General features: G+C 46.0%; 1 protein-coding gene across 2 annotated transcripts in view; it reads left to right on the top strand.

The window, feature by feature from the left end:
* Positions 1-17,592, top strand: part of RPN2 (ribophorin II) — a 52,879-nt gene extending 35,287 nt beyond the window's left edge. Inside the window, exons 10-18 of one of the 2 annotated variants that reach the window (XM_037044022.1) lie at positions 2,440-2,531; positions 4,085-4,199; positions 6,488-6,682; positions 7,948-8,034; positions 9,517-9,612; positions 11,151-11,226; positions 12,744-12,873; positions 14,328-14,375; positions 17,282-17,592. In XM_037044022.1, the coding sequence (XP_036899917.1) occupies positions 2,440-2,531; positions 4,085-4,199; positions 6,488-6,682; positions 7,948-8,034; positions 9,517-9,612; positions 11,151-11,226; positions 12,744-12,873; positions 14,328-14,375; positions 17,282-17,294 (852 nt within the window). In that variant the 3' untranslated portion in view covers positions 17,295-17,592. The remainder of the gene's footprint in view (positions 1-2,439; positions 2,532-4,084; positions 4,200-6,487; positions 6,683-7,947; positions 8,035-9,516; positions 9,613-11,150; positions 11,227-12,743; positions 12,874-14,327; positions 14,376-17,281) is intronic. The other variant, XM_037044023.1, reaches the window with a different exon arrangement.
* Positions 17,593-18,083: the final 491 nt, after the last annotated feature.

The following is an 18,083-nucleotide window of genomic DNA, read 5'->3' on the forward strand; positions in this document are numbered from 1 at the left end:
ATTGCTAAACTCCTGCCTCTCCAAAAACTAGAGGACTGCCTAAGGTCTCCTGCCGCATGTTTCGTACTCCCTATCCAGGCGTATCCCAGGGCCAGCTTGGGTCACAGTCGTTTTCCTGTGCTTTTGTAGCACTTTGCACATCCCTCTTAGAGCAGTAGCCTGATCTCTTTTAATGTAGCTTTGCACATATGCTTCCCTTTAGAGCAGGAAGTACATCTAGCCATCTCTGTGTATCCGCTGCACCTAGGTGCCCCTTATACTCTAGGGGGAGGTAGGGAAAGTGGTCTCAGGGGGTGTCTTGCTGAATAAAAGTCAGTAGCCTGATCAGAGCTCTTTGAATACTTTTAAAAAGATATTTTATTTATTTATTTTTAGAGAGAGAGGAAGGGAGGGAGACAGAGAGCAAGAGAAACATTGATTGGTTGCCTCTTGCACAATCCCCTACTCTGCAGACTGAACCCACAACCCAGGCATGTATGTGCCCTGATCAGGAATCGAACCAGAGGTCTTTAGCTTTGCAGAGTGTTGCCCAACCAGTGGAGCCACATGGTCAGGGCTCTTTGGCTATATCTTTGCTTGAACTTTCCACTCTTAGTTTTTCTTCAGATGGAAGTGATGTCATTGCCTCTCTGGGTTGAGCTGTATGTAGCAAAGCCTGCTCTGTTTTGAGCCCTGTACGAGTTGTGAAGCTTTCTGCTCAGCATAGAGCCTAAAGAGCCAAAATGGAGGCTCCCAGCTCTCTCCTTGTGGAATTATTCAACTTGAAGGCTCACTCTTTTCCTCCACTGCTATATTCACTCACTTGTCTAGAGTCAGTGACAAGCAGTGATGCTAAATACAATTCTGCCAATAGGTGGCTGTGTATTCAGGAAGTTGGAGATAATATCTTTACAGCTACTGGTAATAGACCTGTTCAGGTTGTTGTTGTTGTTGTTGTTTTTAAGCACAACAGAACACCTGTACTCAACCTGATGATAATTGAGACTGTTGTCACAAAAGAGTTATTATGGTGGCAGGATAGAAAGCTGTTAAAAGGAATTACTTGATAGCCATCTTTATCCCTTTTTAATTTTTCTTTGCCCTTGATTGGAGGCTGTCACACCTTGATAATACATTTTAGAAAAATGCTGAAACTATCCTTCAATTATTTGCCCAGCTCTCTATCTATCTATTCCTTGGTCCTGACTTAGACTGTAAGCCAGTGGATTTGGCACAGATTTCCCTAAGTATTACATTCAAGCTTATCAAATATTTGGGAGTCTCACAGACGTTTGCACATAAAAAGTTCCTTGGGTTTGTTTGCATAATTTGCATATTCAAACTTGTACTTTAAAGTAAAAATTCCCCATGAATAGACTTTTAGCATGTTTTCTATCTCTTAGAATTTTACACTTATTTTAAATCTGATTTTTAAAATTTGTTTACTGGCATCAACAAACTCCTCTTTGGGAAAATGTTTATAAGGAATGTATAGAACACAAACATAGGAAGAGTCAAGATGGACTGGTTTGTGCTTATAATAAGACTCTAAATTTCAGTGCCTTAAAACAAAAGTTTCTTTTGGCCCATGGTAGGTATCTTTAGTCTGTCAAATAGGAGCTCTGCTTCATGTTTTTCTTACTCTGGGACCCAGGTTTAAGTAGCAAGCCCCTTTCTCTACACATTGTCCATGTCAGAGGAAAAGAGAATCACACACTGACTCTTAAAGCTTTTACTTGAAAGCGACACTTTTCACTCTGCTCACATTTCATTGGACAGAGCAAGTCACGTGTCTACACTTGACTCCAGGGGAACAGGGAAGTACATATCTGTCCATGCTCAGGAGAATCAGGAGTACTTGGTGCGTGGTACAGACACCGCCTTAGTGTCTTAGGTCTTTATGGGCAGACTTAGTCCGCTTGGCACAGAGTAAGTGTCGCAGGGGAGGCAGGTAGCAAAGGTGCCCAAGAACACAGATTCAACTTTCTTCACCTGAATAGTAGTACTGTACAGAGTTATGGGGATTAAATGAGGTATTTTTTGTAAAGTCATTGTCTTTCACATAGTAAATGCTCAATAAACATTAGCTGTCATTACATTTGAGTATTTACTGATTTTGACCTAAATTATTTGAAGGGTCCTGCTTAAGGATTTTTCCCCTTATTTATTCTAAAGGACACAAGAAAAAAATCCACTTTTTTTCCCTTTTAAACATACACAGTCCAACCAAAGCCGAAGAAGGGAAGAAGGGATAAGAATCAAGGAGTTACTTTCAGGCCTCAGGATGGGAGAGGTGGAAATACTACCTGGTTGGGTCAGTTTTACTAAAATCATTGAAGATTTCCTATCTTAGGAGTCTTTCATGCCTCAACTCACCTTTAAGAGAAAAATTTGGATATATATGTTAATTCCTGGCACATCCACCAGTTGACTTGGAGATTTCCTTTTGTTTCACTTTAGCTCAAAGTCAAGATCTCAACCGAAGTTGGCATCACCAATGTCGATCTCTCCACTGTGGATAAGGATCAGAGCATTGCCCCCAAAACCACACGGTAGGTGGGATGCCTCCTGGGCGTGGAGTGAGGCTTGGCTGGAGTGAGGCTTGAGCCAAGCCCCTCTAGGTGCCCTTTCTGTGTCCGCAGTGATCCAGCTCACACCACCAGGGATGCTGCATGGCATCCAAGCAGTTTGGGGGGACGTCTATACCAGTGGTCAGTCTGGGCAAACAAGCCCACGAGATAAAGAGCTTACTTCAGAATGTAAGTTCGAGTCAGTGAGCTGAGTCAGTGAGCTATGTCAGCAAGCACATTATTGAATTAAGATGACAGTTTTTTTAAGGACTTTCTCAGTGAAGGAAGCAGTGTACTAATTTATATTCTGGTGTAATGTGTATCTTCATAGTCCTAAAGTTGCTGTTAGTGGCCTCATGGTAACTCTCTGACCCACACATGGCTGCAAAACGTTGGAAGTCTCATAGGTCCTTAGAACTGAGACGGCAGACATCTAGCAGTAGGGCTGCAGTTCCTTTTCTCCAGTTCATAGAAGGTGTCATCCACCTGCCACAGCATTTGTTCCTTTTTAACACAACCTTCTAAGTAACCATTAGCAACTTACTGGAGTTGGACCAGAACACTGTATGAGGCCCATTTGTCAGCCCTCTCCCAGATCCTTATTTTGGGGACCCATCTATACCTCTGAGTATAGTCAACCCCCCACCTTGACTCAACCGGGGTGGCTATATGTGTCAAAGAAAGGAGGTGAACCCTTAAGGCCATTTGGGATGGCTAGAGCCTGGAAGATAAGTCTTCGCTTCTTTTATGTCCTGTGACAGGGCTAGGCCTTCTGCCTCTGGCTTGGATATTTTCATAGTGACACTGGAGATTGCAGCATTATTGCAGTAGATTCTGCAATAATGTCTGTGCAAGTGCTTTGCAAAGTTTAATGTTCTATGTAGATGAGGAGTTGGTATCATCCATAAGTAAATACAGAGCCTAAATACATAATAGAGCCAGGTATGAGCTCTGTAACCATTTGGCTTGTAATGGCCTTTTGAGAAAATGACTTTTTAAAATTCAATTTCAGAGAGGAAAATAAATTGAAACAGTATCTGGGGAAAATACAGCATTTTTAAAAAAGAAAAGAAAAAGCTATAAGGACCCTTCTTTTCTCTGCATCTCCTACCCCCTCGTCTCCCAACCTTGCTCACACATGCTGCTGAAGCCGATCCTGTGTGTATTTCTCCTTGTGGTGTTGCCACCCAGCTCTTTAGTCCACCTGCATGCCTGCAGGGGAACACGTGAGCCCCTCTGGGTCCTGACTTGGCTGACTTGACATCCTTAGGCCCCGGAAGTAAAAGCCTGGAGCATCTACATACAGCGTTTTCCCCAGACACTGCTTAAAACTATGCTTTTCTCAGTCCCAGCTTTATGAGTCCAAGTTGCCTCTGGCCACAGATGATTTTCTACTTCAATCTGTCCACAACAGAACAGTGTTACAATGAAAGAGGGAAGATTAAGCAATGAAATGAAGTTTGTGTTTTTCACTCTGTTCTTAGACATATATGCAGGTCCCTTCTGAAGACTTACTGTATTCATGTCTCTTTCAGGGTGACCTACCCAGCCAAGGCCAAGGGCACATTCATCGCAGATAGCCACCAGAACTTTGCTTTGTTCTTCCAGCTGGTGGACGTGAACACGGGTGCTGAGCTCACACCTCACCAGGTCAGGAAAAAGTGCAGACATTTTTGGCTTGAAACATTACAGTACACTAGAGTTGTTGATGTGTAGATAAATGACTAGAGAAAATTCCAAATTCCTGCTTTCAGACCTTCACTCTGAATCCTGACGGTCCATCGGGTTCTCTCACGTGACACTCAGCCCTGTCTCAGTTACTGGTTGTAACCCTGAACCTGGAGTACACTCGTCTTTTTAAAAGATTAGTACTTAATTGAGGATTTTTTTCTCTCTGACAAAAAAAGAAGCAAAAACACCAAATATTATACATTAAAGTAATTTTGAAAAAGGGAAAAACCTAGGCAGCAGGCCTAAGGCATGTCTTTGTTCTGGTCAAAGCAGATTTTTCGTTTGTGGGAATCTGAAAAATAGTTCTCTTTTTATCTTGTGCCTACTTCATATTATGAAAACAGTAGGCTTCCTTTAATTATTCTTTAAAATATTTTTAAACCAGGCCCTTTCCCCAGAAACTCTGATAGGGTCTTGCGTCCTCTCAGGCACATCCTCCCTCACCTGTGTGGTCCCATGATTGGAATTACCTGCTCTCAGCTCTGCCCCATCCACGGTTGTATTGTAAAGGGAAATTCAGATAAGTACTCTGGACACTGAAAGACAGGAGAGACTGTAGGACCGATGAACCTTGGTTTAGGTGTTTTCTAGCAATACTTTAGCAAGAGCTGGCAGACCTGTGCTCCTGCTTGAGGAGCGGCTTTGGAGCAGACCTCTGAGTGGGTGAATTTACTTGGAAACCTTTTGCTTTTCATTTCTTGTAGCTGCAGCAGCTGCGCTTATGCCCAAGCCCCAGAGTGGCTGCCTGCAGGACCACCGTCCTGGTGCTTCTCTGTTCCTCTCTCCCTTCCACCCCCGAGCTCCAAAGAGCTTGCTTGGTGCACTCGGTTAGGGCCATGGCTCACCAGCTTTAAGCACTTCAGCCTGTTAGCATTTTGTGTCTCATCTCAGAATGATATTTATCAACCAAACAGCGCAAGGGAAGAAAAAATGCAAAGACAGGAAGTTATAAAATTAAATTGGGGAGCTTTGGGTTTGGGTTAGAGTTAGTGAGGAAATGTAGCTTTAACTGAGTACTTGCTTCTTCCAAGATTCTGTTTTGGAAACCATGGCTTAGAGACCTCCCAGGTAGAGATGGCATTTTGCAGATGAGCTGGCTGCCACCTGTGCTTGGCTGTGACAGGAGGAAGATCAGGCCATCCGGGCTGCTAAATCCCATTCTTGGCCAGGACTCTGTAGTCAGGATGCTTCACGTCCCTGGGCCCCTTTCCCTAAATACTTTGATGGGTTTTTGTTGCCCAGGTGTAGAGTAACAAATGAGATTTGTGTTTTTCTCTGCGATCCAGCATTAGCTGTGTGACCATGTAACTCATTCAATCCACGCACCTTGTGATCTGTAAAATGGCACCATCTACCTGCCTTGTTGAATTCTTTATTTTGAAACCCTTCAAAGAGCTCTGAGTGGATGTCATCTTGGTGCAGTTCTAATGTGCAGAAACCTTCATTTCTTATGTCATTGGGGGATAAGGTGAATAGACTGGTCCCATCGTATTGACAATATTGGCTATTGTTTACTGACTTACTAGTGCATACCAGGTCCTGGGCTAAATGCTTTGCCTACATTATCAGGGATCTTCACACTACATGTTGAAGATAATCTTTATCTATCTTAAAGATGAAGAAATCAAGGCACAAAGAGGTTAAGTAACTTGTCCAGCTAATAAGTAGTGGAACCAGATCTGTCTGTCTTCAGAGCCTGGGCCTTCTGGTGGCACCAGGCTGCTCTGCTTGATTAGAGCTCTGCCTTGCTATCAACCTCCCAGGCCTGCTCTACTAAATCTTTAGCTGGAGGCACTTAGGAAATTGAAAATGGGCCTCTTACAGTTCCACCTCATTTCCCTTCTTTTTACCCTCTGGTGAAGAAGTTAATTGGGCAGTGAAGTGGTCAAAAGGTTGGTAGGAAGAAGAAATTGCAACAACAGCAAAGGACTTAAATCATCCACAAACTGGGCATTTACCCTCCAACTAGTCGAGAATTGGCTGCATCTCTAAGTTAAATTTCTCATACTAGCAAAAGTTATCCCTGCTCCCTGAGCTAGGAACCAGGGTAGAATGGCCACTCCTTGCGCTCTCTTAGGCAGCTCTCGCAGAGCCCTGAGCTCCCACCACAATGAAGGAGCCAGCAGTCTGCAGCCTCTTTGACTCTATATTGAGCCCAGAGAGTTCTGAAATTACCAGATGAAATACAATATTATTGTTCTATCCAGACATTTGTCCGACTTCATAACCAGAAGACTGGCCAGGAAGTGGTGTTTGTTGCTGAGCCAGACAGCAAGAATGTATACAAGTTTGAGTTGGATACTTCTGAGAGAAAGATCGAATTTGACTCTGCATCTGGCACCTACACTCTCTACTTGATCATCGGAGATGCCACTTTGAAGAACCCAATTCTGTGGAACGTGGTATGTGCCTAAATGCACCTTGACCCAGACAAGAGTGACCGGGCCACAGTCAGACCCAGATAGCCCCCTTCGGGGGTCTGGGCTCTTTACCCTAGCCTTGCCTCTGCCATCCATGGGGCAGCAAACACTCGCCGTGAGGTGAGGGGCTGTGTGCTGTCACCGTTAGGAGTCTTAGGGGCATGCACATGGCCTGGCACATAGTAGGTGCTTAGTAAATAGTGATTGATTGAATGCATGAATGAATGAAGTGTGTACATTTGCACCCTTCATGGGTGCTTACAAATCTCTAGGAAAGTTATACTGGAAGAAGGTTTTCATATTACATCAAAACATTACAGGGGTTGTATAGATAAAGGCTGTAGCCTTTGGGATACAGTATAGTCTTGTGGGGTTGGGGAGGGGTAAGATTTGAGTTCCAGTAATTCAGGATGATGTGGGACAGTGAATTGTAGGATATGCAAAATGCTAATAAATTCATAATAACCAACATTTATGTTATGTTATAGTTTACATAGTGCTTTTCGCCCACATATCTCATCTTTGATTGGCGCGCCGAGAGAAAATTTCTTGAAAGACATGGCCTTAGATAAGCTAGGGGTTGAAGAATTGCAAGGGTTTATCTGAGTAGTATATGGGGCAGGGGTGGTCACTGGGGACCGGCCTGCAGCAAAGCCGATGTGCACTCAGTGCAGTGCGCGCAGGCCCCCGTTTCACTGGCGCACCTGCTGTCTGCCTGGTCAGCAGCAGCAGGCGAAGAGATTGGAAAGGGAGCAGTGGCCAAATCGCAGTCCTTGAATGCTGGTTGGCACCTTCTGCGAGACACAGGGGCAGCTGTGTTTCTTGTGTTGTATTCAGAGCTCCCTTTCTTCTCCTGGACTTTGGGCTGCTTTTTGCATGAGAGCACATTGTCATTTCTTCTTTTTTCTGTGGCTAAATCACACTTCCCAGGGACAGAGTGTTTTCTGATTGCAGCTGTAACAGCTTGAGTACCGGCTGAGGTTTTTGTATTAAAGCAGCTCTGTGGGGCTCACCAGGCCAGTCATAAATTGGAACTCTTACTCTAAAAAGCATTTTCAACAAATACTTATTTTGTTCTTGAAATTTTTACTGCCTCAAATTTGTCAACTAATAGATCAGAAGTGGTTAGGCTGCTTGGAGCTTTTTTCAGTTATGGTCCTGGGTGTGGGTAGGGGGTGCTACCATGCTGACAAGTCTTATTCCCTTCTCTGCCCCTGTGCCTTTAAAGACTGCTCTTAACTTTTCAGGCTGATGTGGTCATCAAGTTCCCTGAGGAAGATGCTCCATCGACTGTCCAGTCTAAGAACCTTTTCACCCCCAAACAGGAAATTCAGGTATATTTCAAGGGGCTTCTCCACTAAGCATGGAGAGGGAATGTGAAATGGACACAATGACAGGACAACAGACCCCTGGATGGTGGCACTGTGGTCCCTTCTTTACCCTCTTTGTATAGTGCTTTATACTTTGGCCCTCACCACCCTGTGAATTAGGCAGAGCAAATATCCTAGAGCTGAGAAAACAGGCCCCAGAGAGCCCATTGACCAGCGTCCAGAAAGCAGATAATTGGAAACAATCTCAGAACCCGAGTCTGTTTTTCCTAAAAATCGGGAGGTATAGCTCTGAGATCACTGCTGAATAGCTACAGCAAAGCTGGGTTTGGCTTTCTTTCTCTCTGTTCCTGCAAAATCAGGGCTGTGGGGGCCAACAGGTGGGACACTCACCTGAGATGGCAGGGCTTTCCTCCCCAAGGCAAGTCCTTCCTCTTATGCGATTCACCTTCCTTGCACGAAAATACTAGCCATGCCTGGCCAGCCCAGTCCACAGGATTGCTGTGAGGATCAGAGTAGATCATGGATAAGGAAAGAAAGGCATTGAAGGGTTTCTAAAGCACTTTACAAAATAAACGCTAATTGTTAAACACTTTTACAAAAGTGTTAAACACTTTTCTGGTTAAGAAAACTGAGGTGGATCCACCCAGTGAATTATTTTGCATTCATGAGAAAAAATGTTATTGTAGTAATGTGGAATTTTACATGTAAATTAATGTTGATGTGTTCCAAGCAGACTACTTACTCTTATTTCACCATTCAAAAAAGGACAAAGGCTGCCCTAGCTGATGTAGCTTAGTGAATTGAGCATAGGCCTGCCTGCAAACCAGAGGGGCACCGGTTTGATTCTTAGTCAGGGCAAATGCCTGGGTTGCAGGCCAGGTCTCCCGTTGGGGGCGTAAGAGAGGCAACCACACATTGATGTTTCTGTCCCTCTCTCCATCCTCCCTTCCCCTTAAATAGATAAATAAAGTCTTTTTTTTTAAAAAGGCCCAAAGGCTACAGAAGTAGGACTATGTTAAAGAGAGTGGGGCTAACACCAGTTAGCTGACTTGAGTGAGACAGCAAGTGTGATAGACGGCGCCACCCCAGGAACCCAGAGCACTATGAAATCCCAGAGTCCTGCCTTGGATGTGACACTCGGGCCGTCCACACACCTGGGCACCTTCTTTGATCCTGGGGAATGTTGCTTGATGGGTTGCCTCTCCCCAAACTCTAAATGGCAGTGAGTCTTTGAAGGGATAAAGCGGGTCAGCCAGCTAGTGAGCTGGGACTAGTGTAGTGTCTTTGAAAGGAGACCTCTGGGACCAGAAGCCAGCACTGAGAAGAACAAGAGGTTAGGTGACCACTGGTTGTCAAGGGCTTTTAGCATCTGGAAGACAGTTCTTCATTTTAACTGTTACTGGCATTTTGGTCCCTGGTCAACATGGCAGCCCCTTCTGGGAAGGGCATGTTCTTAAATACTCTTGGTGTGACTTCTCTTGGCAGCACCTGTTTCGTGAGCCTGAGAAGAGGCCCCCCACAGTGGTGTCTAATACATTCACCGCCCTGATCCTCTCGCCCTTGCTCCTGCTCTTTGCTCTGGTGAGTAGCTGTAATTAGCATGGGCAGCGTGTGTCCGGTGCCAGGCTCAGCGGATGTAGCTGCTCCAAAGGAGGCTTTGTGCTCTGCCCTCAGCTCCGGGGGGTCAGGCAGCTGTGACCTGCACTGGTGGTCAGAAAGTTTCAGGAGAACTAGAACTCCCCACGGGAGGGAGCGGCCAGATAAACGACTCCATTAACGAGGGGCATGAGAGAGTACCTGCTGGGCATTAAAAATGATAGAGGTGTATGGACTGGGATGCTTTCTGTAGGAGTGTTTGGATGAGTATGAAAAAACCAAGGCCTAATTGCTGTAGCTGTATAAAAACAGGGTTCGGAGACTGCATTTCAGCGCCATCGGAGCATAAAACAAGGCAACCTATAGTCCTCATAAAAGCAACTTTTGAATAAATTATTGTATATCCGAACAATGGAATATTACGTAGTTTATTAAAAGAATGGATAGGCCCTGGCTGGTGTAGCTCAGTGGATTGAGTGCAGGCTTGCGAACCACACGACCACAGTTCGATTCCCAGTCAGGGCACATGCCTGGGTTGCAGGCCAGTTCCCAGCAGGGGACTCACAAGAGGCAACCATACATTGATATTTCTCTCCCTCTCTCCTTCCCTTCCCCTTTAAAGAGAAATAAATCTAAAAAAAAAAGAATGGATGGGTTTATGTGCTGATATGACAAGACTGCCAGAGTGTCTTACTGAGTGACAAAGGCAAGGGCTAGAATAGTATGTTTAGTGCGAGCATCTTTCTGTGAAAACCTTGAAAAGGTGTTATTTATCGGTGTTGGTCATCTCTGAGGAGAGGACTTTTTAAGGAGTATGAGAAAAAACATTCTACCTTTTATATTTTAAAGTACTATTTGAATGTTTTTTCTACCAAGTGATTTTTTTCTCTTTTTAAAAATTGTAAACATAGATGTATATCATTGAAATTCATAGAATTTTGAGAACTCTGGAAAACTCATGAGATCTTACTTTTAGAAAATTGCCAATGTTCCTAATTCATTGATTTTAGTAAAAGAATTACTGGTCAATCCAAGTCTGAAAGGCATGCAGCAAGCTTTCAGAAATCAGACCCTAGGGTAAGGACACCTGTTTGAGTGATCAGAATTTCCAAAAGGCACGGAACCCACAGAAAGAGCATGCGTCCTCCCAGCTGCGGGTAGGGTTATCTCACTGATATGTAGAGAAACCAGCAGGGGTGGCAGTTCACTCCACACTTTCTGACCCTTCAGCTTCATGGGTCCACCTGTTTTAAAATAAAAAATTTTGCTGTAATTAAAAATGATGTTCAGGTTCAAGTTACCCACGCATATTTGAGAGCAGGTGTTGGAATGCCTTTCTAAAGAAAAGAGGGAACAATTTTTGGACTTAGAGTAGTTGTCACTTGGGAAGATTCCCAGTCCATCAAGTATGCATGAACTTTTAAGCCCTTAGAGTTGTTTATTGGACTAGCATTGACTTGGCATGTGTTACCTCCCTTTTAAGTTCTAATGTTTTTTTAAATTTATTTCTCCCCATCGTTTAGTGGATCCGGATTGGTGCCAATGTCTCCAACTTCACTTTCGCTCCTAGCACGATAATCTTTCACCTGGGACATGCTGGTAAGCGCTCCTGGCTGCTAATTCCATTTAACCTCCTCTGACATTTAGCCTGCCCACGCAAACACCCTGTAAAGTAGACCCACAACCTATTAACTATAATGACTTAATAGTATAACATTTCCCTCTTCCTCCTGGCCTTTTAGGACAGTTAATATGATGATAAACCTGTTTGGGCCGTCAGCGTAGAACAGCTGTCATTAGATTGGGTTTCATTGTACTAGGTTACTGTTGGCAGGCCATTTACCCTCATTTAATAGCCCTGTTCATTTCCAGAGATTACTCACTTACTGTAGCTTTACATTGAACCATCTTCCTGGATGAAGAGCATTAATGCAGTTTCCAAAGATTATCTTTGCCCACCATATCGATCTTCACATTTGCTGGCGGCTGTATCTGGGCAGTAACAGAAAACAGTTGCTTCCCCAGTCAGACACACTGTCCTGCATTGTTCTCTTGAGCACTCAGACCTAAACGTAACAACACAGTCCATTTGCAGATCAGCTAAGCCTTTCAGAGACTTTGGTCACCACTGGATCAGTGGTGCCTTGCATTTCACTAAGTCTTCAATATTCTTTTCTCATTTCCTTGACTCTTGCAGGAGTCACCCTCTTGTGTCCAAAGTGTGTGACTTCTCTAGGGGCCCAGAGATGAATCCCTTGAAATTATAGGCAAATGTGTGTGTTTCTTTCTAGTGAAAGATCAGGTTTGTAGCTTTGATCAGATTCTCACAGGCGCCCGTGACCTTGAAAATGGGTAAGAACCTCCGCTGAAGTTCATCTGTCATCTTTCTGGGCACAGTCGACAGGATGACCTTCTCTTTAGCTCAGTTCCTGGGTTTGAGTGATAGCCCTCCTGGTCAGGCCGAGCGCAAACCCTGAGATGAATGTGTTTGCAGCCAGGACTTTCCTTGTTGGAGTGCTTTGTGTGCGCATCCCCTGTTTGGTTCTCATCGAGCCCTCGTGGGAGTGCCTGGGGCGGGAGGTGTGATCCGTGTGTGACAGATGAGAGAGTTTAGGCTCAGAAAAAAATAAGTGGCCAGAGGGCAGAGCCTGGACCAGAGCCCTGGGCTTTCAGTGCCCAGGAGCCGGAGCCCTTCTCACTGGCCTCTCTTCCCAGTCCCTCTCTTCCCTGCTGGTCACAGTGGCCGATTATCCCTAAATTCTTTTTATAAAAGGAAATTGTTTAATCCCGTATACTTTTATTCAGAATTTGAAAAGTAAAATGAATCCAAAATGTAACATGACAGTAATGCTTAAAAAAAACAAGCAAAATTTAAAAAACCTGCAGATAAGAGGTAGCTGAGGTCTGGCTGGCTTTTCTCTGGATCTCTTGGTAGCCAAGGCTTAGAGGCCAGAATATTGAGTTACCTGTATTTCAGTGTTGAATAAAAGGAATAAACCAAGCTGGTCTAGAAATGGCAGGCATTTTTAGGATCCAGCAATTACTGCTCCCTGCTGTCCTGTGCCCCGCGTGTTGTCACTGTTCACTGGATTGGCCATCGTGGCCCTCTTTTGTAGCTATGCTGGGGCTCATGTACATCTACTGGACTCAGCTCAACATGTTCCAGACCCTGAAGTACCTGGCTATCTTGGGCAGTGTGACGTTTCTGGCTGGCAATCGGATGCTGGCCCATCAGGCGATCAAAAGGTAAGGCAGGAGTGGGCCTCGGCCCCAGAGTGGGATTAGAAATATTTGTGTCAGCTGTGCTTCCCCAACTCTCTGAATGAGGGTACGTGACAAAAAGATTTGTATCCTTAGGGCCATGTGTGACACGTTAGTCCAGCCCGATACAGAAGCCTCTTTAAGTCAGAAAAGGGTCTCAGCAGTCAGCTTTAAATGTTTTAAAACCACATTAGAACAAGAGAAGAGTGTAATTACTTTATGAAGATTACAATGGATCAGACTGTGTTAGAAGAGCATCGTTAATGTGCTGCTGTGTGGACATGTCCTGCTGCCACAGAGGGCCCTGCCCCTTTCCCTGCTCTGGGGGGTTTCTCCTCTGTGGCCCCCGACAGGCTCCCAGGGCTTTTCCTCCTGAGCGTGAGGTCCACACGCTTTCCCCAGAAACGGCCGCCCTGCTCAGCAGGCGGTGCCACGTGCCCGAGAACCAGACAGTCTTGATCTTAGGTTCACACAATGATCAGATCTCCGTGTGATGGCAGCTTGACTATTGAACCTGGATTAGAGGCAAATTTATATGTCTCATAAGTGTTTGTTATTGATTTGACTTGGGTGATTTCAGCCACGTAAAGGTCAGTAAGAAAAGGTCGGTTTGCTTTCACCTTTGGCAGTTAGCATTTTCAAACGTGCCCTGCTTTCTCCCTGTAGGACTTTTGCAGGGAGAATGTAATTCACTAGTGTGCCCTCCAGCGAGGCTGCCAATTAAGTTGGTCGGATCTGGGAGACGCTTCCTCAGAGACCACTAGTGGGTGGCAGAGCTGCACACCCCTCCCTGCCCCGCTCGGGTCTCCATCGGAGCGCCTCACCGAGGAGCCCCAGCCCCGATGTACTCCTGGACTTCCCTGTAGTAATCCGGATTCCACCAGAGCTTCCCTTAGCACTGGCAGTGGCAACTGGCTCATTTTGCTGCCGCTCTAGCAGCCTCACCTCGGCAGCTCTGCATTGCATCTAAGAAAGGGCGAGGGCCTCGCCCGTTTCTTCTAGGCAGAGCCATGTTCCCTGGCAGAAACCAGTCTAGGCCCCAGGGAGCCAAAGGCTATGCCCTGCTGAGCTCTCTCTTTTCCGGAGTGTCCACACAAGATGAACAAAATCAAGGGGAGACAAGGGTGGAAAACATTTAATTTAGATTCTGCTTGTCATGAATTCCTAATCTGCAATCTTAGAATTGTGTCTGCTTTCTGGGGAAAGAGACCATGATTCTCATCTCCTCCCTCCCGGCCCCTCCCTCCGCACACATCCCATACAGAAAGGTAAAGCCCAGTCTTATGTTGCCCTGTGTGTGAATCCTGGAACAAGTGCTGCCACTGGGAAAGTCGGTGATCCTAACGGAAGCTCTGGGTGGGTGTTCGCCATTTCTTTCCCCAGCTTATTTCTCTTCTCACTGTCCTTTCTTGATTCTCAATCCTTCTTTCCTTTGGCAGGATCGCTGCAGAGCAGAGCAGTAGATTGGCAAAATATAGGACATTACGGTAACGATGAAGGGTGGTCTCGTCCCAGAAGCAGGGCCCCCTTCCCATCTTGCCTGTCTCATGCATGTCAGTCACTTACTGAGTGGCAGCCCACTCACCCCTCCCCACTCCTCCCTCAGCCAATGATGAGCTCGGAGGCTGTTTTCCCACTTTCTGGCCCGGGTGGTAACAGGCATCTGGCAAAAGCCCAAGCCCCTTGACTTAGCCCAGCTGCCAGGGGGGACTTTGCAGCAAAGCAGCCTTGACCTGGCTTACACTACGTGACTATCCTCCCTTATGTCCCAAGGGGTACTTTTTAGACAGAAGCCCCTCTCTCTATGTTTATAGGTGAACAGAGATGAGGGTAGGACAGGCCCAGCCTTGGACTTCTTAAAAGGGAACCCCATCTGAAACATCTAAATTCATTACATGGTGGTCTGATGACAAATCCTGGCACACCTTGTCACTGTTTCTAGGCCTTTTTGTAACACTGATTTTTGGTTGGGCCAAACAGTGTGGTTTGGTGAGACTAAATTATGGACTGGATGGCCACAGAGCAAAACCAGTATCAGAACCCAGGTTCCTAGAGCTTAGGGTGTGGATCAGGGCTGCTCCCCATGTGACTGAAACGTCGTGTGAAATATTACCCATTCTCCATGCAGGTATTAGTCCTAGGGCGAGGACGGAAGTGGAAGCAAGGTGAAGGGAGGGAAGGAGAGAGTGTCTGATGCTTCACTGATCAGCTCCTCTAGAATAGGGGTTGGCAGAAGTTTTCTGCAAAGAGCCAGAGAGCACTTTAGGCTTCGCAGGCCGTACAGTCTCGGTTAGAACTACTCAACTCTGCCTCTGCGATGTGAGAACACCACAGACCTGTGAACACCAGTGAGCGTGGCTGTGTGCCGATAAAACTTCGCTTAAGGAAGCAGGCGGCGGGCTGGATTTGGCCTGTGGTGCACAGTTCACTGACTTCTGTATTAGACCAACAAAGACGAGGGAGCGCCCTGACTGATGGGGCTCAGTGGGTTGAGCTCCAACCCGTCTGCAAACCAAAAGGTTGCCAGTTCAGTTCCCGGTCAGGCACTTTCCTGGGTTGGGGCCCAGGTCCCTGGCTGGGGGTATGCAAGAGGCAACCAATCAATGTTTCTTACATCGATGTTTCTCTCCTCTTTCTCCCTCTCTTCCCCTCTCGAGAAATAAATAAATGAAGTCTTTTTTAAAAAGAGGGGGGAAATATTTGAATTTTCTAGTCATGTTCCCTCTCATCCCTTGCTGTGGAAGTGGCGCTCCCTGCCAGAGCAATGGAGCCGTCTAATTTTCAATCCTCTGAAAATAAGAAAAATCAGCAAAAGCCTAGACTGGAGAACCTTTCACTAATGTATGAGCATAAATGGGAACGTCTAGTCCTCAGCACAGAAGACTACATTTGGCTTGGGTTGTTTTTTTTTTAGGGTTAATTTATATACAGTAACATTCATCCCTTTTCGTGTACAGTTTTGTGACTCTTGACAGACAAGCACAGTAGTGTGAACACTGTCTCAGTCGAGATACAGACAATTTCCACACCCCCAAAAGTGCCCCTGTGCCCCTTCTTAGTTCCTCCTTCCCACCCTCATTCCCTGGCTGTTTCCATTTGGTTTTGTCCTAAATTATACTTGCTCTCTCCGATTTGCTTTCAGAACTGGTCCTTTCTGCTAAACACTGAGCTCTTTAGTTCTTTACACTGACTAGGGATTGCTTTTGTTTTTCTTGATTTTTAGATAGTCTTCCCCACCTGGTTACCCCCAAATCACACTGCTTGAAAGAGAGGGAAGTCACTTGATTATTTGGGTGTTAGGACTTTCTGAAGTTGGGACCTGGGATTTTGAAGGTGGTTTTGGTGTGAGGACAGGCATTGGTTGGATCAGGTATGACGTCTTAGCCGAGATAGAGGCTTGTGGGCCGCTGCCCCCCAGCTGTTCCTGTTTCGTGTTCAGGCTGTTTTCTCCATGTGAACATTTTGGAGCACACATTTTAAGGAACCTGACAACCTCTGAGTGTTGGTAGGGGGTGAGGGGCCCTCACTTCAGGATTAGTTCTGGGCCCGGGGATGCTCCTCACAGCTGTTGAAGAGGACTGAAGCCAGCCATTCTGCAAGGCGGTGTCACCACGGCCACCCTCTGCCCTGGCTCTGGCCGCCTGCCAAGGACGCGTCAGCACCTGCCTCTGTGAGCCAGGGCTGCCCGAGCATGAACTTGCTGCCGTCACCCTCCTGTTTGCCGTGTGGAGCTTGCCGTCTCCGCCCTCGTGCTTCCCCATTACTTCTCGGAGTCGAGGGAGAGGCAGCCTTGGGAAAGAAGGAGTAAAGAGATCGAGTGCTGTTGTTTTTTCTGCCCTTAAAATTTTTCTGTGAGCCGAGTCCCATTTTCGAGAACCACTCTTACCTAGGTTTAGACGCAGATTCTGACCACTGGCAAGAAGGTGACTGCACGTAGGTTTCTGTGCTGGGTGATCAGAACGCCATCTTCTGAGTGACTCGAGGGCCAGGTGTGGCTTGGCCGACCTGGAGTCCGGGAGGTTGAAGATGCACGTTCTTGACACCGTCCTGTCTGTTCACCTGCTCAGAACAGCCTTTTGGGCCTCACACTGTGAGAGGTGTGCCTGGATTGCCTCATCGCCTTCCATTTTCACCTCCCACTTTCCTTCTTGGCCATCGTCAGGTTTGTTGTATTGTTTTTATTTAAGTTGCCGTTGGTTTAGTTTAGCTGTCTTCCACGCTTGTGAAGTGAGATGGGGCATAAATACGTAGAATTAATTAAAAATGGGTTATTCCTTTATCAGTGGGGTCTTATCGTGGCAGAACTACCTTGGCCTCTCTGTTGACCAGTTAGGAACTGTGACAGTGAGTTGAACCCTTCAGTAATTTTGCGTTTGTTTCCGATTTCTTTCAGAACAGCACATTAGTCCCAGAGAAAGGAAAGTCTAAAACCTGAAATGAATGTCAAGAAGAGGAGTCCAGAACAATTCCGTTTGAAAAGGGGAATGAAAAAAATTACTGTTTATAGAGAAGCAAGTTGACATTGTGGTTACACTGTGCTCATTTTTCTGTTGCCCACACAGAGCCAGAAGGGCCAGTCTGGTCTGCAGCAGGACGCCCTGGCAGGACGCTGTGAATACTTCTGACCTACTCTAATGTTGCATTGGAACAGTTGAAGTCTGTAAAAAGTCTGTTTTGGAATAAAGAGAATAATGATGACAAAGGCCTGAATGAGAGTTTATTGTAGTACTTCTGGACCCATGGGACTCCTGGGGCGCATGCATGAGGGCCTAGTTGGGAAGTGTTGGCGCACTGGCCAAGTGTTTTTTAGGCCCTTTCACACTGGGCCTTCTCACCTGGAAAAGCCACTGTCCTTTCCTCCCCAACCCTGGTTACCAGCTCTGCCTGAGCCCTGTCGGTGTCTGAAGGCTCTCCTCTTTTGCCTTGAAAGTTTGGTCTCGGCATACAGTGGGGTAGGGAAGGGATTGTCTTAGAAGAAAGCTAACCCCATGAGTGACCTTAGGCTTTTAGAGGACCACACATCTCAAGAATGCCTCTTGTGATGTTGTGCCCAGGACCACCGTTACATGGGAGGGTTTAGGATGTCACTTAGAGAAGTAATATTGAATAGTACGGTTAAGCGTATAGACTTAAGAGTCAGGCACCTGTGTTATCACTTACTAGGGTGAGGGACTTTGGGCAGTGGCTTAACTTCT

This window comes from Sturnira hondurensis, unplaced genomic scaffold, assembly GCF_014824575.4.
Source record: "Sturnira hondurensis isolate 20B ecotype Veracruz unplaced genomic scaffold, ASM1482457v3 Scaffold0004136, whole genome shotgun sequence".
Classification (NCBI taxonomy): Eukaryota; Metazoa; Chordata; class Mammalia; order Chiroptera; family Phyllostomidae; genus Sturnira; species Sturnira hondurensis.